We start from the raw sequence: 26582 nt of genomic DNA on the forward strand, positions 1-26582 counted from the left end.
CCTTATTATATATATACTGCCTCTACTTTCCAGGTTTAGTTTTAAGGGGATTTTAAAATGAGGTTGTGGTTGTTTTTTTGTTTTCAGAGAAGCACATACACAGAGCCAAAACTGCATCCTGTGAATCCTTTAAACAGGTCTTACAAGCCCTGCTTATTGATATGTGAACCACATAATTAAAAAAAAAAACAACAACAACCCAGTTTCCATATAGGCCCTAAGGAGCTCAAAGCCTCCAGGTGAGACAGCAGCACTTTGCTGGCGTATTGCCTACTTCCCGACTGTTCATATCACGTGCAGAGCATTTGACTGTATCAGACAGGTTCTGTGTGCTGTGCCACACTAGCTCGCTGAGCCCTCACGGCGACTCTAGGATGGAGGTACCATTATTACCCACATTCTACAGAGAAGTTGGCTGCTGGCCCAAAGTCTCACAGCTAATAAGTGGAGAAGCCAACTGAGCTTTGGGTTCAGGCAGTCTGGCTCCAGAGCCTGTGCTCTTCACCGCATGCCAGACCCCCTTGCTGTGGTCTCACCAGGCTTGGGAAGGGAGGTCAGGCAGGGTAGCACCCCCCAAAGTGTTCTCAGAGCCCTGTGTCACTGATGCTGGGTCCAGTGGTTAGAGAATGCCTCCTGGAGAGGGGCAGTATTCTCCCACTTCATTTTACTGAAGCTTGGTTTTTTTGTTTTGTTTTGTTTTGTTTTTCATGGAACACCAGCTCCCAGTCCCCCAGAGCCAGTGTTCTGTGCCCTGCACTCTAGGAAGCCCACTTTGGGTAATGATGTAGCGGTACAGAATGGGGGAACAGAGTGGGGCTGGCTCATCCAAAAGAAGCCTCACTGATTTGTAACAGAAAAGGAGCTGCGTCTACCCCATAGAAACCACTGGCTTCCGCCTCCTCCTTTCCTCTCTCTACCGACATGTTCAGTGATGAGCTTCAGAAAGTCTCAGCACTGCCACCACCACCAGGCTGTGATAAGTGAGCAAAGCACTTCATCTTCTTGCCCCTCTCAGTGACCTTGTTTGGAAAACAAGCAGGTCAGACCTGTTGATCTCTAAAATGTGTCTTGGTCCTATTATTTATGACCCTCTTCACCCTCGTTGCTCTGAAAATCCAGGTCTAGAAGAATGTCTCTAGAAGTTAAACTAAGGGCACAGTAGTACTTTTTCCACAGGAAGAAAATCAGTGGGTGTGTAGAGACTTCATGCAGAAAAAATGACAACTGTTTTGCTTACTGCCATTTCTTAGCCCAGGTTTTACCTGACAGAGCTGGCAGCGGTGCCCTCCTTTAATATTTAACAGGACTGCTACAGAGCCATGAGGTTTCTGCAGTGATGCCGAGGGAGGCAGACACTCCTATCCAGTATCTTTAAGCAAACGGTAGTGATGTGGTCCAGTGCAGGTGTCCCTTGGCTTGGGCTCTGCCCTCAGTGCCCTTCAGAGCCTGGGATCAGACTTTTGCCATGAAATGAACTACTGCTACTAAATATTACTGTTTGTTTGTTTGTTTGTTTGTTTTTTTAACAGGCGCTTGAATAAAATTGTTTGGCGAGCATTATCTCAAGAGGAAAAAGAAAAGTAAGCCAGTTTCTCTTCACTTTGTTTTGGTGAAATTCACATAACCTACAATTAACTGTTTTAAAGTATACAGTTCTATGCTATTTATTCAAAATGTTGTGCAAACCACCACCTCCCTCTAGTTTCAAAATTTTATCACCTCAGGAAAGATACCTTGTACCCATTAAGTAATCCTTCCCCACAACTCTCTCCTCCTCTGGGTACCACTATTCTGCTTTCTCTGTGTGTATATATTTGCCTCTCCTGGATATATACCAGATGAATCATACAATATGTGACATTTTGTGTCTGCCTTCTTTTACTTCCTTTGTGTAAAAACTTTATGATTCCAAGTTGTAACATACATAGTCTTCTTTTATGCTTCAGTATGGATCCATTGTATGTATGTACCAGCTTGTTTATCCAGCGGTCCACTGGTGGGTATTTGGGTCGTTTCTGCCTTGGGCTATTGAGAACAATGCTGTCATATACATTCATGTAGAAATTTCTGTTTGGACATGTGTTTTCATTTCTCTTGGGAACATATCTAAGAGTGGATTTGCTAAGCCATAGAGTAATATTAGGCTTAACTTGTTGAGGAACACCAGACATTTTCACAGCAACTATACCATTTTACATTTTTACCAGCAAGGTATGAGGGTTCTTGTTTCTCCACATCCTTGCCAACACTTGTTAATTTACTTTTCTTTTTTTTAGTAACTAAAGTCATCCTGGTGGTCTAGTGGGTATGAAATATCTCCTTGTGGTTTTATTTGCATTTTCCATAAGGATCAATAATGTTAAAGACCCTTTCCCATGCTTGTTGGCCATGAATATGTCTTCTTTGGAAAAATGTTTATTCTAAAGTTCTTTGCTCATTTTTTAATGGGTTATTTGTTGTTGTTTTTTGAGATATAGGAGTTATTTATATATTTTAACCACTTAGCAGATAGATGATTTTCAGGAACATTCTTTCACTCAAAAGGTTGCCTTTATACTCTCTTGATAGTTTCCTTTGATGCAGAGGTTTTAAGTTTGAGGTAGTCCCATTTGTCTGTTTGCATTTTTGTCTGTGCTTCTGGTGTCACATCCAAGAAAATGTTGCCAAATCCAATGTCATGAAGCTCTCCCCCTATATTTTCTTCTAGGAATTTTATAGTTTTTGGTCATCTGTTTAGGTCTTTAATCTATTTTGTTTTGAGTTAATTTTTATATATAGTATAAGTTAAGGGTCCAACTTCATTCTTTTACCTGTGAATATCCAGTTTTCCCAGAACCACTTGTTGAAGAGACTGTACTTTTCTTCACGATGAGATCTTGGCAGCTTAGATGAAGATCATTTGACCTTATACCTACATAGGAGTTTATTTCTGAGCTCTTTATTCTGTTCCACTGATCATGTTTTTCTTTATGTCAGTACCACAGCCTTTTGATTATTATAGCTTTCTGTAATATGTTCTGGAATCAAGAAATGTGAGGCCTCCAACTTTGTTCTTTTTCAAGATTGTTTTGGCTATTTGGAATCCCTTGAGGTTTCATGAATTAGGATGACTTTTTTTCTATTTCTACAAAACATGTCATTGAGATTTTAACAGGGATTTCATTGAATTTGTAGATTACTTTGGATGGCATGGATATTTTAACTATTAAGTCTTCTAATCTGTGAATACAAGATATCTTTCCCATTTATTTCCATCTTTTAAAAATTTTTTCAGCAGTGTTTTATAGCTTACAATATACAGGTCTTTTACATCCTTGGTTAATTTTTTTCCTAAGTACTTTATCCTTTTTGATGCTATTGTAAATGGGATTGTGATCTTAATTTCCTTTTTGGATTGTGCAATATTAGTGCATAGAATTGCAACTGATTTTTCTGTGTTGATATTTTATCTTGCTACTTTGTTGAGTTTATTTATTAGTTCTAACGGTATTTTTATGGAATCTTTAAGGTTTTCTACATATAAAATCATGCCATCTGTGAACAGATATAATTTTACTTCTATCCAGTTCCGATGTATTTATTTCTTTTTCTTGATAATTTCTCTGGGTAGGCCTTTTTGTACTTTGCTGAATAAAAACAGTGAAAGTGGACATCCTTGCCTTCTTCCTGATCCGAGAAGAAAATCTTCCACTTTCTCACTGTTGAGGATGATGTCAGCTATAGGCTTTTTATATAAGGCCTTTCTTATGTTGAGGTAGTTTCCTTCTATTTCTGATTTGTTTAGAGTCTTTTTTCCCCCCCCCATAAAATGGTGTTGTATTTTGTGAAATGATTTCTCTGCATTACTTGCGATGACCAAGAGGGATTTTTTTCCCCCTTCATTCTGTTAATGTGATGTAGCACATTGATTTTTATATGTTGAACCATCCTTGAATTCCAAGGATAAATCTCACGTTTAATGGTGTGTAATCTTTTTAATGTACTATTAAATTTGGTTTGCTAGTATGTTGTTGAGGATTTTTGCACAATGTTCATAAGGGATATTGGTCTGTAGTTTTCTTTTCTTATAGTATTTTTGTCTGGCTTTGGTATGGGGACATGCTGGTCTCATAGAACAAGCCTGGAAAGGTACCCTCCTCTGCAGTTTTTGGAAGTATTTGAGGAGGATTGGTGTTAATTCTTTAAATGCTTGGTAGAATTCTCCCTTGAAGCCATTTTTTGCTGAGATTTTATTTGTTGGAAAGTACTTGATTACTGATTCTATCTCCTTTCTAGCTATAGGTCTGTTAAGATTTTTTTATTTCTTCATGATTCAGTCTGAGCTGGTTGTATGTTTCTAGGAATGTATCCATTCCTTCTAGGTTATCCAATCTGTTGGTGTATAACTGATCATAATAATCCCTCATAATTGCTTTTATTTCTGTGACATTAGTTATAATGTCCCCCTTTTCCTTTATGATTCTGGTTATGTGAGTCTTCTCTATTCTTCAGTTAATGTAGTTGAGCATTTATCAGTTTTGTTGTTCTTTCCAAAAGTCAAGTCTTAGTTTCACTGATTTTTTTTTCCTATTGTTTTTCTGTACTGGATTTTACTTATTTCTGCTCTTATCTTTATTATTTCCTTTCCTTTCTACTAACTTTGGATTTAGTTCTTCTTTCCAGTTCCTTCAGGTATACAATTAGGTTATTGATTTGTAACCTTTCTTCTTTTTTGATGTAAGCATTTTTAACACATTTTTCTCTTAGTACTGCTTTTACAGTATATCATACATTTTGTTATTTTGTGCTTTCCTTTTCATGTATCGCATGATATTTTCTAATCTCCCTTATTATTTCTTCTTTGACCTGTTGGCTGCTTAAGAGTATGGTGTTTAATTTCCACATGTTTCTGGATCTTCTAGTTTTCCATTTGCTATTGATTTCTAATTTTGTCCCATTGTGATTAGAGAAGATTTTTTTTTAATGATTTTGTTGAAAACTTTAACACTTGTTTTGCAGCCTAACGTGTGATCTGTCCCAGGGAATGTTTTATATGTACAGATAAGGAATATGTATCCTGCTGTTGGCTGATGGTGTGTTCTGTAAACATCTGTTAGGTCCAGTTACCCTATGGTATTTTTCTAGTATTCTTTCCTTATTGACCAGCTGTCTGGTGGTTCTATCAATAGTTGAAAATGGGAATAGAAGTCTCCTACTTTTATTTTTTCAATCTTCATTTCTGTCAATGTTTGTGTCATATATTTCGGAGCTCTAACATTGGGTGTGTATATATTTATAATAGTCATATCTTCCTTGTGGATTGACCCTTTTATCATTATGTAATGTCCTTCTTTGTCTCTTGGAACAATTTATGACTTAAAGGGTAATGATTTGCTGATTTTTTTCTTCTGCTTGAGCAAGTCTGCTTTTTTTTTTTTTCAGTGTTCCAAGATTCATTGTTTATGCACCACACCCAGTGCTCCATGCAATACGTACCCTCCTAATACCTACAACCAGGCTCACTGTTCCCCCCACCCCCTCCATTCCAAAACCCTCAGTTTCTCAGAGTCCATAGTCTCTCATGCTTTGTCTCCTCCTCTGATTTACCCCAACTCACTTTTCCTTTCCATTTCCTAATGTCCTCCATGTTATTCTTCATGCTCCACAAGTAAGTGAAACCATATGATAATTGACTTTCTCTTTTATTTCACTCACCATAATCTCCTCCAGTCCTGTTCATGTTGGTACAAAAGTTGGGTATTCATCCTTTCTGATGGAGGCATAATATTCCATTGTATATATGGACCATATCTTCTTTATCCATTCATCTGTTGAAGGGCATCTTGGTTCATTCCACAGTTGTGGCAAGTCTGCTTTAAAACTTCTCTAGTAAATTTTTCATTTCATAGTTATTATTTTTTTTTAAAGATTTTACATATTTATTTGACAGAGATCACAAGTAGGCAGAGAGGCAGGCAGGGTGGGTGGGGAAGCAGGCTCCCTGCGGAGCAGAGAGCCCGACGCAGGGCTCAATCCCAGGACCCCGAGATCACGACCCAAGCCAAAGGCAGAGGCTTAACCCACTAAGCCACCAGGCTCCCCCATAGGTATTATATTCTTTAAAAAAATTTTTTTATTTATTGGGGCGCCTGGGTGGCTCAGTGGGTTAAAGCCTCTGCCTTCGGCTCAGGCCATGATCCCAGAGTCCTGGGATCGAGCCCCACATCGGGCTCTCTGCTCAGCAGGGAGCCTGCTTCCCTCTCTCTCTCTGCGTGCCTCTCTGCCTACTTGTGATCTCTGTATGTCAAATGAAATAAAACAGAAATTTTTTTTAATTTATTTTTTTAACTTTTCAGTGTTCCAGAATTCATTGTTTATGCACCACACCCAGTGCTCCATGCAATACGTGTCCTCCATAATACCCATCACCATAGTTACTATATTCTTATCCAGAATTTGTTTGGTTCTTTTTCATAGTTCCTGTATTTTTACTGATACTCAGTTTTGTTCAGGCGACATTTTCCTGATTTTTATAGTTATCTGTGTTCTCTTTGAGCTCACTGAACATCCTTAGGACAGTTATTTTGAGTTGTCAGGTCGCTCAGAGATTTCCCATTTCTTTAGGAAAGATTTCTGGAGACTTATTTGTTCCTTTGATTGGGCACCTTTCCTTGTTTTGTTTTGTTTTGTTTGTTTTTGTTTTTTTGGTATGCCTTAGAATCTTTAGTGGAGATTTATTTGAAAAAAAAAAAAACAGTTATGTCATCTGAGCTAGAGATTCTGAGGATCTTTCCAAGCTTTTCTGGGGTACTTTCTCCAGTTTTGTGTGTGTAATTTCTCAGTTAAAAGAGGTTTGCCCCATGCACCCGAATGTTTATAGCAGCAATGTCTACAATAGCCAAACTATGGAAGAACCTAGATGTCCATCAACAGATGAATGGATAAAGAAGATGTGGTATATATACAATGGAATACATTATGCAGCCATCAAAAGAAATGAAATCTTGCCATTTGCGATGACGTGGATGAAACTAGAGGGTATCATGCTTAGCGAAATAAGTCAGTTGGAGAAAGACAACTATCATATGATCTCCCTGATATGAGGAAGTGGAGATGCAACATGGGGGGCCAAGGGGGTAGGAGAAGAATGAATGAAACAAGATGGGATTGGGAGGGAGACAAACCATAAGTGACTCTTAATCTCACAAAACAAATTGAGGGTTGGTGGGGGAAGGGGGTTTGGGAGAGAGGAGTGGGGTTATGGACATTGGGGAGGGTATGTGCTATGGTGAGTGCTGTGAAGTGTGTAAACCTGGCGATTCACAGACCTGTACCCCTGGGGATAAAAATATATGTTTATAAAAAATTAAAAAAATAAATAAAATGTCTATACTGCCTAGAGCAATCTATACTTTTAATGCCATTCCGATCAAAATTCCACCAGTATTTTTCAAAGAGCTGGAACAAATAATCCTAAAATTTGTATGGAACCAGAAGAGACCCCGAATCGCTAAGGAAATGTTGAAAAACAAAAATAAAACTGGGGGCATCACATTACCTGATTTCAAGCTTTACTACAAAGCTGTGATCACCAAGACAGCATGGTACTGGCATGAGGAGAGACACATAGACCAGTGGAACAGAGAGTCCAGATATGGACCCTCAACTCTATGGTCAAATAATCTTCGACAAAACAGGAAAAAATATCCAGTGGAAAAAAGACAGTCTCTTAAATAAAAGGTTCTGGGAAAATTGGACAGCTATGTAGAAGAATGAAACTCGACCATTCTCTTACACCGTACATAAAGCTAAACTCAAAATGGATAAAAGACCTCAACGTGATACAGGAATCCATCAGAATCCTAGAGGAGAACATAGGCAGTAATCTCTTTGATATTAGCCACAGCAACTTATTTCAAGATATGTCTCCAAAGGCAAAGGAAACAAAAGCAAAAATAAACTTTTGGGACTTCATCAAGATCAAAAGCTTCTGCACAGCAAAGGAAACAGTCAAGAAAACAAAGAAGCAACCCACGGAATGGGAGAAGATATTTGCAAATGACAGTACAGACAAAAGGTTGATATCCAGGATCTATAAAGAACTTCTCAAACTCAAACTTAAACACACACAAAACAGACAAGCATATCAAAAAATGGGCAGAAGATATGAACAGACACTTCTCCAATGAAGACATACATATGGATATCAGACCCATGAAAAAGTGTTCATCATCATTAGCCATTTGGGATATTCCAATTAAAACCACATTGAGATACCACCTTACACCAGTTAGAATGGCCAAAATTAGCAAGACAGGAAACAACGTGTGTTGGAGAGGATGTGGAGTAAGGGGAACCCTCTTACACTGTTGGTGGGAATGCAAGTTGGTGCAGCCACTTTGGAGAACAGTGTGGAAATTCCTCAAGAAATTAAAAACAGAACTTCCCTATGACCCTGTCATTGCACTACTGGGTATTTACCCCAAAGATACAGATATCGTGAAAAGAAGGGCCATCCTTTCACTGAAGGGCCAGTGCTTATAGCAGCAATGGCCACGGTCGCCAAACTGTGGAAAGAACCAAGATGTCCTTCAACGGACGAATGGATAAGGAAGATGTGGTCCATATACACTGTGGAGTATTATGCCTCCATCAGAGAGGATGAATACCCAACTTTTGTAGCAACATGGACAGGACTGGAAGAGATTATGCTGAGTGAAATAAGTCAAGCAGAGAGAGTCAATTATCATATGGTTTCACTTATTTGTGGAGCATAACAAATAGCATGGAGGACAAGGGGAGTTAGAGAGAAGAAGGGAGTTGGGGTAAATTGGAAGGGGAGGTGAACTGTGAGAGACTATGGACTCTGAAAAACAATCTGAGAGGTTTGAAGTGGCAGGGTGTTGGGAGGTTGGGGAAGCCAGGTGGTGGGTATTAGAGAGGGCACAGATTGCATGGAGCACTGGGTATGGTGCAAAAACAAGGAATACTGTTATGTTGAAAATTAAAAAAATAAAAAAATAATAAAAGGTTTGTTCCACTTCCTTCTCAGGAGCCCATAATCTCTTGCTCTCCCTGGTGTCTGGCTTTGGTATTGCAGCTTCTCTGGTGCTGTAACAAGCCATGGAACTAAGCTATCCCTAACATGGTGTCCAGAGTATGTCACCATTCCCATCAGTGCTCTGAGCCACATGAGATGGAAACCAGTCTCTTGGGAAGCCTCCCAAAAAGCCAGAATGTTGGATGCATGTTCCTCTTTTCTTTCCCTTCTAAGGGGAAAGCCACAACTTAGGAATTTTCTCCTAAATATCACTGCACTATGCCAGGGAAGCAGGGGGAGTAGTCCAAGCAAAATGCAACAGCCTTTTCTATTCACTTTAATCCACTATTCTTCTTGGTTTTGTGTTCATCTGGAGTGCTGCGACCTCTTAACAGGTTTCAGGAATTCTCAGAAAAGGAATTTCGTCCATATGTTGATAAGTTATTATCCCCTAGGGAGGAACGTGAGCCTGGGGTTTCTTAGTCTACCATCCTGCTGACCTCATTTCAATTTAGATTTTTTAGTATGAATATTTGCTGCTATCTGACAGGTTTGCCTGTGGATTGAGTCCTGTGGTTGTGTTGGGTTTGCACTGTACTCTTCTAACACCCTAAATTTAAAGGAAGTGACCCTTTCAGCAGTGAGAGAATAATTATGAAATGCCCTCTTCTCTCTCTCTCTCTTTTTTCCTCCTATCCTCCTGCCTTTCTCCCTCTTCTTCCCTTGCTTTCTCTCCCCCACCAGTAGTGTCCGATACAGCAGTAGCTGGACTGGAAGTAGTATCCAGGACCTGGGCCACACAACACTGGCTTCTCCTGGAGTCTCACAGCCTGGGTTCATCAGCCCATAGAAAGTTTACAGCCAGAAAGTTTAGGCCTATTTAGCTTATAAAGGAGGAGAGGAGATTGAGCTGGTAGAAGAATTACTGCACTGAAGCAAATATTTGGCTTTTGTTTTGCTTCCCTTCCCTTTGGTTTGCTCTGTTTCCCAAAGTTACTGCTGGACATAGTGTGTAAAATCTCTTTGAAGCTCATTTTTGTTCCTGCCAAATGTTAGGCCTAGGAGAAATGAATGGGTTCCAAATATGCCCAAAAATTTGAAGAAAAAAAAAAAAGCTGTGTATATTGAACTTCTTTAAAATCAGATAATCAAATCAGGCATAGGAAAGAATGTCTACCATCATTCACAGAGATGGTTATTTTTCACTCATGTAAGCTACCACAGTCCTGATGAACCAGAACCTGTGTTTCTGTCAGCCTGATACCCGACATCTGTCTCAGAGATGGCTCTCAGGGCTGGTTTTACTGAAAAATCAACTTCCCGTCTTTTTTCTATTGATCACTTTCATTTTTTGTCCCCCTTTTTTATCTTTTTAGGTTAGATGCATATAAGCCCATGCGATACTTGGAAAACAAGACAGCTTTAAATAGGGCATTGGAACGGTTGAATTGGCCTATTTCTTTGAAGGAACTGTCGATGCTGGAGAATGAAATTCTAGCTGGGAAAATGTATATCCAGCAGGCCATGGAACTCCAGGAGGCTGCCAAGAAGGAGAATCATGTGAGCAAGTCACCAGGAGAGGTGGGTGCCATGGAGGTGTCTGCATGTCCTCCCTGCTTCCTGCCCCACGTCATTGCCATCCCTGCGCAGGCCTGCCTTCTCCCTCTCCCAGGCCCCCCCACGTGGATTTCTAAGAGTTAGAGCCAATCCAGTAAAAGCATCAGGATGTCTTTTCAACAGAGAAGAAATGCCATTTGGTTTTACTATGGCCTTCTTTTTAAAATAATATACTTTTAATTAGAGAACTAAACAGAAGTATAATGTAGTGATCAAAGGCCTCAGCTTTGATATGAGCCAAACCCCAATCCCTATGTTATCCTGGCCACTTATTCCATCTCTCTAAGTCTAAGGGTTTTTTTAATTTGTAAAATAGGAATATTACTAATATCTGCCTCATAGTGTTATTATGAGAGTAAAATGACTTTTTACAGTAATTCATATCGGAATGCCTCCCCATAAATGTTAGAAATTGTTAACCAAACATACTTTTCAAAAAGAATCTTATAATCTGACTGCATTATTATAACCCCTTTAGATCACTTACTTTTAAAAGCTTTCTTTTCCTCCTTGAGTAAATTCTTACATAGCAGCAGAATCTCCATAACCATTTCATAATCTGCTCTTTTTCTTTAATTACAGTATAGATGATACATGATGTTACATAAGCTTCAAGTGTACCAACATAGTGCTTGGACAACCTAATACATTTTCTGTGCTCACCACATTGTAGCTAGTGTCTGTCACCACAGACACTATTACAGTGCCATTACAGTAGTGTACTCTAGTGTACCATGTATTCTCTGTGCTGTACGTTTCATCTCTGGACTCATTCAGTCCCTAACGGGAAACCTGTACCTCCCGCTCCCCTTCACCCATTCTTCCTATCCCCCACTCCCACCTTCTTGGCAACTACCAGTTTGTTCTCTGTGTTTAAGGGTATGTTTCCACTTCTTTTTGTTTGTTTGTTCATTTGCTGTTTTTTTATATTTCACATACAAGTGAAATCATATGGTATTTGTCTTTCTCTGACTCGTTTCAGTTAGCATAGTACCCTCTTGGTCCATCCAGGTTGTCACAGATGGCAAAATCTCATTCGTTTTTATGGCTGAGTAATATTCCTCTGTGTGTGTGTGTGTGTGTGTGTGTGTGTGTGTGTGTGTATGCGCGCGTGCATGTGTATCACATCTTCTTTAGCATTCATCTGTCAGTGGACATTTGGGTTGCTTCTATATCTTAGCTATTATAAGTAATACTGTAATAAACCTAGAGTTGTGTGTATCTTTTTGAATGGTGTTCTTGTTTTCTTTGGGCAAAAGTCATATGGTGATTCTATTTTCAATTTTTTGAGGCACCTCTGTACTGCTTTCCACTGACAGTAGCTGCATCAATTTACATTCCCACTAACAGTTCACAGGAGATCTTTTTTATCCATACTCTTGCCAACACTTGCTATTTTGTGTCTTTTTGATTCTAGTGAGATATCTCCTTGTGGTTTTGGTTTATGTTTCCCTGATTAGTTGATATTGAGCATCTTTTGTGTGTCTGTTGGCCATCTGTATGTCTTCTTTAGAAAAATGTCATACTCTTTTTTACTTGGTAGTATCTCATATACATTCTCTGTTTTTTCTGAATCTTCAGATTGATGTTTGGTGTATATTTTGGTATTTTATATAATACTTCATGGTGTATACTATATCCTGATCTATTTAATTCTTCACCAAATGTTAGAAATTCAGGATTTTTTTTTCAGTTTTCTTCTCTTTCACATGTATTGATGACTTCTGAGGTGCATTTGGTTTATTTTGTTAAGACAGACTCTTAGTAGTGGAACCCTTGGTTCAAAGGGCCTGAATATTTTGGGGCTCTAAATGCTTATTGCCAGTGTAACACCCCCTTTCTGACTGTGTGAGTGTGTGTAGACCTGGAATAACTCATTTGAAATATTACTGAATGGTGTGTAATTTGGGTATATTCAATACACACTAAAAAATACAGCCAAAAAATGGACCTTTGAGATTCATCTTTTTTGGTTTCAGTCTTTGCTAAGTGATATTGGCTTTGCCTGTTTTGAAACTCTGTATTTGCTGCTCTGGATTCTTTGGTTCTGTTTTCTTGCTTTGTTTTGTTTTTCTTTAATTTTATTTTTTCCGACAAATCACGCTTTTCCCCTCCGTTGTAGAAAGCTATGTCTTTTGTGCAGAATGCAAAAATTTTATCACAAAACATCTTATGGCTATTAGTGTTCTTCAAACAAAGTGACTTCCCCAAAGAATTGTTTTGTATTCCCTTGGGAGACACCATCTCATGCCTCCAAATACATGGCTATCTGTAGGCACCCAAGAATCAAGAAGACAAGTGAATTAACTCTGTCCATGAAAATCTGCTCTTCTTTTCATCAAGCCTCTTCTTTTATGTTCTTTCTTTCTTTCTTTTTTTTTTTTTTGAAGATTTTACTTATTTATTTAACAGAGGGAGACAGAGAGAACACAACCAAGGAGAGTGGGGGAGGGAGAAGCAGGCTTTCTGCTGAGCGGGGAACCTGATGCAGGGCTCTGATCCCAGGACCCTGGGATCATGACCTGAGCCAAAGGCAGATGTTAATGACTGAGCCATCCAGGCATCTCTCTGTTCTTTCATTTTTTCACTGACATATTTGAGTTCCTATGAGGTGCCAAGTACTATTCTAGGCACTGAAAGTACCTAAACACACAACCACACCCCACCCTCATTCTAGGCAGGGAGAAAGACCAGTACAAGTCCCAAATGATGAACTTGCCCATGCTAAACCATAGAGACAGTGCCTAACAACATATTCTGCTAGCATTATTTTTTCTACACTTCGTATTAAATTTAAAAATGGGAAGTGGTAGCTGATGTGGTAAAGAGAAGCCTCCAGTGATTCAAAATAAATATAGTGTGTTCTACTTGGATTTGTCTGGAATCCTGGGAGTCAAAAGTTCATTGCTCATGAGGTATGAATTAATTGTTCTATTTTTTAATTCTCTTACCCACAAAGTGGGAATAAAGGTACTTCCCATCATTTCTTTATCCAAAAATATTTGTTCACTTCCTGTCACAGGTCAGATCCTGTGCTTGGCACATGTGACCTCAGGCAGTGAAGGGCCTGTCGCATTCTTTTCTCTCTAATTGGGGTCTCCCAGGTCATACTATACATTGGACACAAAATGGGCTTCGTTAACTACATTGAAGACATGGGCCCAGACCAGTGAAGATGTGCCGGGACGGAATGTAACCTCCCTGAAAGCTGAGACTTTGTTTGGCCTGATTTGTAACTGTATCTGTAGCCCTGAGAATGGCACCTGGCACACAGTGGACACTAGACAAATATTTATTGAATGAATGAAACCCAGTTCTTTCTAGTAGAGAATTATGAATGTGACAACAGAGGCATACCCACAGACCAACTGGGAGATGGGGGAAAGTGAACTGGGGAGTTAGAGGAGGTTTCACAGGGGGATAGTTAAGTTTGGTCTGGAATGATGTGTAGGATTTGAGGGTTGGGGTGTGAGAAATGTTCAGAGTTAAACAGTGGCCAATGCAGAGGCAGAGAGGTGGGATGGATATGACATTTTCACCAGGGATATGGCAGGAGACAAGACAGGAAAGGAAGATAGCACCAGAATGCAAGGGATTGGAATTTCCTTCTTGCTTGGATCAGGGACTTGTGCCTGTTGGAAATAGAAACCCAGGGAAGGGTTTTTAGCAAGGGGAAGACAGTAACAGATTTATATTTTGGCAGCATAATGAGGCCCAATGTAGAAAAGACCCAAATGGGGTGCAATACTGTGTTCAGTGGTTTTGAGTCCTTGAGCCAAACCAGAACAGTGAGAAGGAAACAGAGAAAAGATATATGAGCTAGTAGAAAGTGAATGTGTGGGCTGAGCCAGAAGGCAAAGCTAAGGATACCCAAAAACTTTCTTTCCTGGACACAGGGGAAACAGGCACTGTTAACCCTTCTGTATCACTTCTGCTCCTCAGGAACACAGGTGTTCCCTGGCCAGCCCATCTAAACACCCTGTCATTCTCTAACCCCTGAACACAGTTTTGTTATCTTCATAGCATAGTCCACTTGACATTGTATACGTGTTTGTTTATGATATGTCTTTCCTACTAGAATGAGGGTGGGACTTGATCCCTTATATTCTAGGTACTCCCAGTTTCTAGAATAGTGCTTGGTACCTTGTAGGCAGTCATAAATATTTGAATGAAGAAGTGAAAGAATGAACAAGAGGAAGAGGTACAGTAAGAGAGAAAACATATTTTCAGAGAAAGGTAATTCATGTTAGGTTCTCTTCATTCTTAGACAAGTGAGAAAGGCCACATGTTTGGAGCTTAGGAGAGAAGTCTGAGTTAAGGAGATAGTTTGGAGGTCATTTGAGGTGCTGAGAGAAGAGACAATGGAAGGGATGGAGACAGGAAAGTTAGAGGAGCCGGGGGTTCGGGGTAGTATGCATGAGGCAAGAGCCCAAAGAGAGGTGGGCAGAACCCTGGATCTGGAGTCACACGCCTGAGTATAGCCTCAGCAAATTTCTAGCAATTTTCTAGCTTGGAATAGCAAATTTCTAATTTGGTGGCCTTACATAGGGCCCCTAAGCCTAGTTTCATCATCTTTAAAATAGAAAAATCACCTGCCTAAAAGTGTTTGTAAGATAAAGTGCATAGTATGCTCAGGGTGCGCAGCTCAGCAGTCAATGCACTCAGCATTAGTGCCCGCTGTTGTTATAGCCATTCTTAAGTTTTTACTGAGGAGTTTTGAAAAGTCATACAGAAGGATGTCTCCAAGCCATTTGAGTTGGCAAGAAGATCATTAGTGATCTTACTGAGTGTGATTTCAGTAGAATTGTGGGAGCGGAAGACAGTTTGTGGTGGGTGGAGAAGTGGGTAGACCTGAAGAAAGTAAGTATAGGAAGTAAAGATTTGTTTTCCAGATCTTCAGAGGGAAGGAAAGGAGAGATAGGGTGAGAAATTTGGGGCATGAGCTGGAGTGAGAGAAGGCATTTAGTGTGCGTAATGGTATATTTGATGGGTCCACTGCTGCCCCCTTCATGGTCAGGGGCTGAGGCTCTTTCTTCACTGCCCTGTCCCCACACCAGGTGTACAAAGTGCCCACTGTCTGTTCTGGGAAGCATCCGTGTGCCCAGGACAGTTAAACACAGGTAATGAATTGTGTGTGTGTGGAGGAAGGGGCTCATACTTGGCATCTTATCTTCAGAGTTCTTTCTACTCTTGACATGGCCCTCAGTAATGGGATATTTTGTATATTCTTTTCTTTTCTTTTTTTAAGATTTTATTTATTATTTACTTGACAGAGATCACAAGTAGGCAGAGAGACAGGCAGAGAGAGAGAGGAAGGGACACAGGCTCATTTCAATCCCAGGACCCTGGAATCATGACCTGAGCCGAAGGCAGAGGCTTTAATCCACTGAGCCACCCAGGTGCCCCTCTATATTATTTTCTTAAAATGATACTTCTCCTCACCATGTATGATGTATTATGAGATATTTTAATTCTATTTCTGCCATGTCCCATTGGTTTGACTTCAATGGCCCACTAATAGGTCTCTATCTCCTGTTGTGAAAAATACTGGTTGGGACCAAAGCTCAAGACTGCAAGGGCCTGTGAGACCCTAGGGTGAAAATTCATCACAGATGAAAGTCATTTTTACTGATTTGTATATAAATATAGTCTGATTATAACTTCTTCTGGCAAAGGCCAAAGCTTTTGATCAATGATAGTAAATTGGAGTGCAAGAAACCATCTATTATTTATTAAGATCTGCTAGAGTTTATTGATAACATGTAGCAAAAGGTGGTCAAAGTTTGTTAGGAATGGAGATCCAATTGGAAATGACCACAAACAGTCAGAAGGGAGTGGCCAGTGGTCACTTTGACACACTTGGTCCACACCACGGTGTGTTATGGAGTCTGGATATCTTTGGTTCTTTGATACATAGTCACCCCACTGATTCCTGAGTTTGGGAGAGCTTTGTGATTTTTCTGTTGCTGAGGATCAGATGTGGGGAGAAGTGGCTTCATATGTTGGTGTTGCTTTGACTGCAGTCTTTTGCTGGCCCCTTGATCAAATCTGAGGGGAGAACCATCATCCTACCTGCTCTGCCTATTATGGTCACAGTCTGTGCTTGACTGAAGAATTGCTTACCCTATTTCCATAACCAACTAGCTTTGTGGTATCCCCAGACATAGGTGCTTGACTCACTGACCACATAATGAAAGGAAGAATCTGAAGTCAGAGATTTTAAATTCCCCTTGAAAACTCCCTTTCCTTATACCCCTCTTATTACCATGACTGCAAACTTCACCATCACTGGCCAATCAGAGCTGTGCTATGGTGGAAATCACCATTGGGCATCTGACTTGTAATTAACCTTCCATGATTCTCCCTGGGCCCCTGGTCAGTCAGCCCAGCCATGCTATCCTACAATAGGCTCTCCACATTTATAACCTTGACTGCCTTGTGAAGCATCTATAAGCAACCCTAAAAGGGGTCTTAGAAATGTGTCCACACAGCTGGCCACCCATGGTTATGTCTCCAAGTTGTGCCTGGTAAGAATCTAAAATCCATGGTCTTTAGGAATGGTGTATTAAGTGCTCCACTCTGTGAAAAACTATCCAGGAGAAATAGTGCTGGGGAAGACATAGAAATAGGCTGGGTGAGGTGGAACAGGGGTGAGAGACCATTTGGATTGGAAAACATTGTTGGAAAAACAATGACTTTGATACTGTATAGGAGAAAGTTGGTTGGAAAGATTTAGAGAGAAATTTCTTTGAGTTGTATAAATAGAGTCAGAATAAGTAGAGCTGTTATCTTTGCTCCCAAATAATCATTGGACCTGTTGTCAATCTTGCATTTTACAGTTCTTTTTTTTCTTTTATTTATTTTCAGCATAACAGTATTCATTATTTTTGCACCACACCCAGTGCTCCATGCAATCCATGCCCTCTCTAATTCCCACCACCTGGTTTCCCCAAACTCCCACCCCCCACCACTTCAAACCCCTCAGATTGTTTTTCAGAGTCCATAGTCTCTCATGCATTTTACAGTTATTAATATTTCCTCTTTTAAAGGGAGGAGAGAGGCCTCCTACAATAACCCTTTACAACTAGTCAGCCTTCCTCATTCCACTAGAAACACATGAGTCTGTTCTGCTACTGGAATCTGGCAGGAAGACAGACTTTCTGGTGACTGTGAATTGTCCTTCAGCAGTACATAAGATCTCCTGATGTGAGGGTGGAGAATTAAGAAGTCTGTGTTGGGCATTAGTGATGTTGCCATCACAGAAAGAATGGCACATGCACATTCAGACCAGCGCCATGGAGATAACTTAGTGCATGGAAAAGAGACCCCAGATGGGTTCTTGAGGGAGGATGTTAGGAGATATGGCCCAGTGAGGCTGAAGTGTTAGAGCAAGGTGCATTGATGGGACAGGAGAGGGTGCAGAAGGGAGAGTGCTGCAGCCTCATGACTGTGTCCCAGTTAGCTGGGGTCTTAAAGGAGAGAATCTCACTCAGGAATACCAGTCAGTGGAGGGAATTGAAAGAAGGGAAGAGAAGCTCCCATCAACTTTAAATATTATCTAAAAAGTTTTCTGTCTAGGATCTGATATTCAGGAGTGGGAAGGTGGGTATCAGCTCTAGGGAATCCCTGAGGTGATAGAAATCACTGTCAGATGGTCTTTTCATTCTAAAGCTGAAGACATCCCTCCCTGCTGGAGGTTTTAGCTGGGCAGACCTCAGCATTGCCCTGCCACTAGGTTTTTTCTAGGCATAAATTCTACCCTCAGCAGGTTTAGGAATGGTCATTGACCACCTCCCCACCCCCCCATCTGGAGGAGAACTGAGTGTGGAGGGCTTATCAGTAGGATCCAGGCAGGAAACAGAATCCCATTCAGTCAATTCAAGTGAAGAAATGTTAATGAAGGGAGTGTTCATAGAGGTGCACATAAGTCTAAGGCAGCCAGTGGGATTTGGGACCCCCAATGACTAGCAAGAGCAGGAAGTTCTCATCACTCCTAGACTTGAAAGGGTGGAAGGAAATGATGCTCCTGGAGCCCTGTGAGAGCCAAGTCTACTAGCAGGAGTGGAGGTAGTTTTAGAGAGACAAAGGGCAGGGAAGGAGCATGGAACAAATACCCCAGTCTTTTCTCTTGCTGCTGCCCTCGGACCTCCCACCTGCCATTGGCTCACCCTGTCCAGAAGCCAGGCCTCAAGCTGACCATGGGGGTCAGCTGCCTGGGGCATGGAGCAGGACAGGGCAGAATGGATTTGGAGGAAGATGGGTGGACCAGAGTAACCAGCACAGAGATGTGTTGAAAAGTTTTCTTAAAGACCCAGCACTTATTTTTGTTCTATAGCCTTGACTGAGATATGTATCTATATATAGTAGATAGCTGGTTGTGGTCCACACTCCAGGCAGTGACACAGAAGTGGCTCCGGTCTACAGCTTTCGTTCTTCTCCGGAGTAGCAACATGCAGATAACTGAGTCACTAGCATCTGAATTACAGTTTACAAGGCTGTGGTAATTTTCAGATTTAACTATTTAAAACATTTCGAATGTTTCTCTTTGATGTTTTTCCTGAAAGAGCAATGAAGAAACAGTCCCTGATAAGATATTAACAAGTTGCTCTTTACTTGGGAAATAATTTTATGCAGCATCTAATGCATATATATTAGGTTCTTTTGCCACTACCAAAGAAAGAAAAAACAAAGGGAGGGGGAGAAGGAGGAGAAGAAGAAAAGAAAATTCATTTTTTTCCTTACAAAAGCCCTTTGAGTTGCTACTGATTAACATTTATTGGAGATTTTCCTTTCTGAGTGGTTAACTCCATAGCCCAGCATGGCCCTGTATTGGGGAACGGAGAATGATTTGGGGCAAAAATATTTAGTACTAGTTTCAAAATAAGATTTGGAGACTAGTTTGAGTTAAGTTGTAGAAATGCATGGAAAATCTTAAAGCATCAAACATTAAGTAACTTCACTGTCTCCACTAATGCAAACCTGAAAGCATGACCTTGAAACTAAATAATAAATGAAAGGAGGGTGACACCATTTTGGATCCTGTTCTACATCATCTGCTAACTAAATCTGATGAGGAAATGAATTGGATTCTCTGAATTTTGGAAACAAGGCAAAATCAAATTACCCAGTAGACAGCATCCCCTCTGCCAGTGTTACTGCCCATCTGACTTCCTCACAGAGACTGGCATGCAACTACTCTCATACACCTAAACCTAGAAATATGTTGCCTTATTTATTGCTAGCATTTTTGTTTTCACTCTCTACCCCTTCTGACTCTTGTCCTCCATAGATTTCTTTGCAAAATAAGTCAGACAAGGACCAATACCATACGATTTCACTCATACATGGAATTTAAGAAACAAAACAGATGAAATAGGGGAAGGAAAAGTAAAAGTAAGATGAAAATTAAGAGGGAGGCAAACCATAAGAGATGCTGAAGTCTAGGAGATAAATTGAGGGTTGCTGGCATAGGGAGTGGGGCGGTAGGGTCAATTGGGTGATAGGCATTAAGGAGGCACCTGATGCAATGAACACTGGTTTTATATGCAACTGATGAATCACTAAATGCTACCTCTGAAACTAATAGAAAAAGAGGGGAAAATAAAACCCAAAACCCAATGACCTGTTTATATTTTAGGTGTGCATAGGTGAAGGCATGCCAGGAAAAGAACAGTGTCTGTAAAGTCTTTGGCAGGATTCAAAAATTATTGATACATTGTCTTTCTGGAAAGGTGCTGTCAACATTGTGGTTGAAGGAATGGTGTGTCTAGCGGCCCTTACTGATATCCTTCCATCCTGGCAAACCAATGCTGTATTTCTATGACCAGTGGAATGAACCATTGTGCTAAAGCTGGCCCCATAGGTTTGTTTTCCCATGGCATGGGCAACAACAATGAACAGTAGCAACACAGAGTACTATGATGTTCTACTTAATCTGTGGTGTAGCTGAATTGATTTATAGTGATATGAATGAATCATCGAGTGTACAGTGAATTGTTCTTTCCAGAACCCAAACTGTACATGTTGTGGAAACAATCAGAAATGAATTATTGCCAAGAATAGTAACAGTTGGACACAAAAGCAGAGTAAATGTGTTTAGTATTGTAATGGTCCTTTCAGGTGAACCCATAGGTATCTGAGTGATCTGAAGGTAGTTGATACTTTTCACCCACTTAGAAAGGCATGTTCTTAGTTGGCCTTTTCAGTCTGTGAAAAATGAACATCATAGTACTCTGGGTTGCTACTGTTCATTGTTATTGCCCATGCAGGGAAGGTCTTCACAGAATGAATGGCAGTTCTATATTAGATGAATTGGGGAGTGAGTGACAACTATAGAGAAAAAAGAGCTCTCTGATGATTTCAGGCCATTGACTTCACAGATTTGTACCTATGAAAATGTAGAAAGAATTTTTATCAGTTAGCTTCTGGATAGGATATTGAGAAAATGAATATTTGGAATCTAGAGATAAAGGGGGCTAGTTACATGGTGTGTTATACTCATTTGGAATTTTTAAAGGAATTTTAAATATGTCTAGGCATAGATTCTAGTAAGTGGCTTGTCTGTTATAGTGATGAAATCTGAAGGGGAGTTTGCCCTTCTGGGATCAACATGGACATCTTTTTGGAAATCAGGGTGTTATCCATCTGGAAGTGGAGAGGCTATGTGGTGACCTCTATGGTTGCTCGGTCTTAGATGTGGACACTGTGGCATGAAGCAAGGCGGCTTTGTAAGTTAAACTGTATGTAGAGATGAGGTTTTTGCAACAGCTGATTTAACCTGGCATGTTCCAGATTCTAAATTCTATGTGATAAGAATACTTTACATGGAGTCTTCCACTGAGGAAATAAATGATTATAGGAAACTATGGTGTGGGCATCTCTTTGGAGTATTATGATGGTTATTATGATGGAATATTATGCTGCTCACATTCCTGGTTCTGGTTGTTGTAGTCCCCTTATGTTATAAAAACTGCAAACAAAAATATCATGCTAGTGTCCCTGTCTTGGTATACACATAGTCTGACAGTTTCTCCAGTAATGCAGAAAAAGGTCTAGTAAGGCCTAGATTATTCTGGACAGAAATACAGAATTAGAAGATGTTAAAGCCATAAAGTTTGTACCATCTCTTTGCTTATACAGAAATTGAAGTCCAAAAAGTTAAAAGATTCTCCAAAGTCACACAGCCAGCTGGGCAGCAGTTGGTCCTATTTCTCCTGTCTTGTGGTCCAATCTCTGCCCTTTAAGGCCATTTCATACTGCAGTAGGTCATTCTAGAGCTCCTGTGGGAAGGACTATTAGGTTTCTCCTCTGACTGAAAGCTCAGGCACAAACAGGTAACAGTTGCCATCTACCAGTGATGTTGGGTTATTCTCTTTGGTGTAATAACTGCATCAGTAAAAATAGAAATTACATGAGGATGGACTCCAGCAAAATCTGTTGAAAATGGAGCATCATAACAGAAGGGTGTTATTCAGCTAACATTTTGTATCCATGGCTGCATAGGTGTGAAGTCTTGTTCATATCCCACTCTTCTTCAAGAGACTTTAACCCTTTTGTTCTGAATTTCTTCACTGCTGAGGCCCTGACTCTGTTTTCCTGTCCCCTGCGGTAAACCATACCCAAACTTCTTTTGATGAACCTAAAAAGCATCTCTCAACAGATCCAAGTGATAAATGGCTGCAACAGAATCCAGTAACATCAAGACACCAGGGAAATGAGCCCAAACTGTATTGACCATAAATAATGACCAAACAGCAAATTGTGTTCAGATTATCTGAAGTTATTTAAATGTTTATAGTCAATTGTTCCATAAATTAGAGACTTCCTTAACTGAAGACCTGTATATGCTCATAAAATATGCATTGAATACTTTATTTGAGATACAGTAATAGCATTGCAAAGAAGTAACTCAAAAGCACGTGGAAGCACTTTGTATTGGCTTTGTATCATGGAGGGGAGGGGCGTTTGATGGTCTGTGAAAAGAAAGCAGGTGGAGAATGATGTCATAGGGACACTCTGATTAGGATGGAGGACAGATTTCTTTGAGAAACCCAAGAATTAATAAATTAATAGGAAAAAATTTTTAAAGATTTTATGTATTTATTATTTAAGAGAGAGAGAGAGAGAGAATGAGAGAGAGAACTTGAAGGGGGCAGGTCAGAAGGAGAAGCAGACTCCATGTGGACCAGGGAGCTCGATGTGGGGCTTGATCCTGGGATTCCAGAATCGTGGCCCGAGGCAGTTGCTTAACCAACTGAGCCACCTAAGTCCCTGGTCAGGAAAATTTTTTAAAAATGAAAAAAATCTAAGGTAAAATCTCCACAATTTCCATAATGTAGTGATTTGAAGAAAAAGACCTGATTTTCATACTGTAAAATTTACCTATTTCAATTCAGTAATTTTCAGTAAAACTGAGAGAGCTTTCAGCCACCACCAAAATCCTACAAATTCTCTCTTTTTCCACATCATTTTGGCACTTTTAGTTCACTCACTTCGTTTCTACAAAAAACTCACAAAACAAAAAACGTGTTGAGATTTTGATATGAATTACATTTGGAGCTATGGATCTGTTTGGGGAACGTGGCTATATTAACTATTAAGTTTTCTAATCATTAACATGTTATGTCCCTTGTTCTTTCTTCAGTTTTTTATAGTAGTGTTTTATAGTTTTCAGCATATAAGTCTTTCACTAATTTTGATAAATTTATTCCTAAATATTCTATTGTTTTTCATGCTGTTATAAATGAAATTCTTTTCTTAACTTTATTTTCAGATTGCTCATAGCTGGTCCATAGTTATACAACTGATTTTCTTTTCCTGTATTTGTCTTGTATCATGACATCCTACTGAACTTGCTAATTAATTCTAGTAGTTGTTGGGTGGATTCCCTAGTTTTCCACATAGAAGATCATATCATTCATAAATAAAGACAGCTTTATTTATTCTTTTCCAGTCTAGAAGCCTTTTCTTGCCTGTTTGCACTGGCTGGAACCTCAAGTACAAAGTATAGCGTACCTTTCCTTGCTTCTGATCTTAAGGGGAAGTCATTCAGTCTTTCACCATTAAGGATCATATTTGATGTAGGCTTTTCATAGATGGTTTTCACCAAGTTGAGGAAGTTCCCTTCTATTCCTAGCTTGTTGAGAACCTTTAAAGGATGTTGGAGTTTGTCAAGTGCTCTTTCTCCATGCATGAAAATAATATGGTAAATTATCCTTTGTTCTAGTAATATGGTATATCACATTGATTTGTGGATTTTGAATCCACAAATTTTGCAAGCTTTGCATTCCTGGGATATTTGGTTGTTGTGTAAAGTCCTTCTGTATGTTGCTGGATTTATTTGCAGACCTGTTTTTGCATCTATATTCATGAGGAATATAGGTCTGTACTTTCCTTTTCTTGTATCTTTGGTTTGGTATTGGGGTAATACTTGGCCTTTCCTTCTCTAATGTAAGTGCTCTTCCTAGTAATTTCTTGCTTCCTAGGATTCATCTTCCAGCATTGGTCCTCACATTTATTAGGAATTAAAAATAATGACTGTTCTGGAAGATGTATTGGAAGCTTTGGGATTTTAGAGGGAGTGGAGGGTAGTAGAGATTGGATCTTTCTATTCTGGTCAGCTCAACAAGCACAGAAAATAAGATTTTAGAGTTAGACTCTACAAATCACAGTGATGCTAACAGTTTCTTCATGTAGTGGACACAATGTGACATTCACTTCAAGCCTTGACTCATATGGTGCCATTTGGAAATTACAGAGTGGTCCTTTGCTTTGCTTTTTCTGAAATTGCCTGGGAATAAAGTCTTTCCAGAGAGATTACAACTAAGCTGGGTTTTGGACAGATTATTTGAATAGGAAGGACCTTGCTCATTTTAAAAAATAATTCTCCTCTATGTTCTTCAGATTGTATCATTTCTGTTGATTTGCTTTCAAGTTTCTTTCTTCTGTCATGTGAGTTCTGCTATTAAGTCCTTCCAGATACTGTTGTTTTTACTTCTAAGATTTTCAGTTTTTTAATATTTCTCTGCTGAAAATAACTACCTTGCCATTCATTTCAAGAGTATGCAACCACATGGACCATGGTTATAATTGCTGGTTTAAAGTCTTTTTCTGATTATTCCAACATCTGGGTCACCTCAGTATTGTCACCTATTGATCGCCTTTTAACCTGAGAATTAGTCATATTTGCTTGCTTTTTAAAAGTATGTTGTATTTTGGATTGTGTACTGGATATATTGAATATTATGTTTTAAGGCCCTGGATCCTATTTAAATTCTCTGGAAAAGGGTCACCTTTTTTGTGTTTTAACAAAATTTAATTGAGTCTAGACCTCAAGTTCTTCTCACTTTTTATGGTCATTGGCTCCCATATAACAGTTCATATATCAGTTTTAATAGCCTATTCCTAATAATATAGAAAGTATTCAGAGTGATTATCAAAGTATATGGATAATCTGTAATTTTTGAAAGTCAGATTCTCAGTAGAGAATCCCAAGTTACTCTGTATCTGTGATTTTTACTGTCTGTGTTGATTTTTTAAAATCAATTATTAATGTTTTATTTTTTTAGCAACAGAAACCTCAAGGAAATCCAACAAAGAAAACTAAATCAAAAAAATTGGATCCCCTCAAAGGCCAGAAAGTTATCGCAAGATGTGATGAAAATGGCTTTTACTTTCCAGGTAGATACTCTATTTTATAAGATTTCTTTGTTAAATAATATGGTATCAGGGACCCAAGGTTCTCAAACTGTTCTTTCCCCAGAACACTGATATTTCATGAGCTGTATTAAGGCATTCCACTTCTAAAAGGAAATGATAATGGGGATTCTACCTATGTTTCTGAGGGGTGATAGCCAGAAAATAAATTTAATCTTTCATTTGTTCAGTAAAACAATTTTACTACACATCTGCTATTTTCTATGAATGTAATATTCCTAAAGTGCTGGTCTAGTGTAGACCAGCACGTGAAAATTCTTGTCTTTGTGGAACTTACATTCTAGTGAGGGAGATAGAGAAGCGAGCAAATACATACAATATGTAGTGTGTCAGCTACAGTGTTGTAGAGAAAAATCAAGCTACAAAGGGAACTGAGTGTCAAGGTAAAGGCTGCAATTTTAAATACGGTGGCCAATGAAGAACTGCTTGGGAAGGTGATGTGTGAATATGGAGGAGGAGCAAGCCATGAAATTATCTGGGGGAAGAGAGTTCCTTGTTATTGTATTTTTTTAAAGATTCATTTATTTTGAGAGAGAGGGAGAGAATGGAGTATGAGTGGGGAAGGGGGAGGAACAGGAGGCTGAGCAAGAGGGAGAGAAAGACTCCTCAAGCAGACTCCCCCTTGATCACAGAGCCTGATGTAGGACTTGATACGGGGCTTAGTCCCAGGACCCCAAGATCATGACCTGAGCCAAAATCAAGAGTTGGATGCTTAACCTGCTGAGCCAAAATCAAGAGTTGGATGCTTAACCTGCTGAGCCAGGCACCCCTTGGGGAAGAGTTCTAAGCAGAAGGAACAGCAGTACAGAGTCATGAGGCTGGAGTCCATGTTGTTAAAAGAGGCCAGTGTGGCCAGATCCAAGAGCTTTTCCCAAAAGTTTTTGGGATATGTGATCCTGAAGGAACCTGCCAGGAGCAGTTCAAGTGAGAGCTTTGTGGACAGTGAAAATAATATGTATGTAGAGGTGGAGACAAACATTTTCTATCTGGAGAAATAAAACAGATTATGGCTGGAACCTAGAATGCAAAGAAACAGTAGAAAATAATAAAGGTCTTCAGGGAGGGAAGTATGGGGCCATTCATAAAAGGTCATGTTAAGAAGTTTGGACTTGGACCACCTGGGTGGCTTAGTTGGTTAAGCAACTGACTTTGGCTCAGGTCATGATCCCAGAGTCCCGGGACTGAGTCCTGCATTAGGCTCTCAGCAACATGGGGAGTCTGCTTCTCCCTC

The 26582-nt window shown here is 39.7% G+C and overlaps 1 protein-coding gene across 3 annotated transcripts in view; it reads left to right on the top strand.

Moving 5' to 3' along the window:
- VWA3B (von Willebrand factor A domain containing 3B) overlaps positions 1-26582 on the top strand; it is a 223701-nt gene that overhangs the window by 175795 nt on the left and 21324 nt on the right. For all 3 annotated transcript variants that reach the window (XR_006606011.1, XR_006606010.1, XM_045077773.1), the window contains exons 21-23: positions 1530-1580; positions 10396-10600; positions 25204-25315. Coding sequence is in view for 1 of the 3 variants with exons in the window: in XM_045077773.1 (XP_044933708.1) it covers positions 1530-1580; positions 10396-10600; positions 25204-25315 (368 nt within the window). In the remaining 2 variants the exon portion in view is untranslated. The remainder of the gene's footprint in view (positions 1-1529; positions 1581-10395; positions 10601-25203; positions 25316-26582) is intronic.

The sequence above is a fragment of the Mustela putorius genome, unplaced genomic scaffold, assembly GCF_011764305.1.
Source record: "Mustela putorius furo isolate JIRA1106 unplaced genomic scaffold, ASM1176430v1.1 tig00000224_pilon_pilon_pilon, whole genome shotgun sequence".
Classification (NCBI taxonomy): Eukaryota; Metazoa; Chordata; class Mammalia; order Carnivora; family Mustelidae; genus Mustela; species Mustela putorius.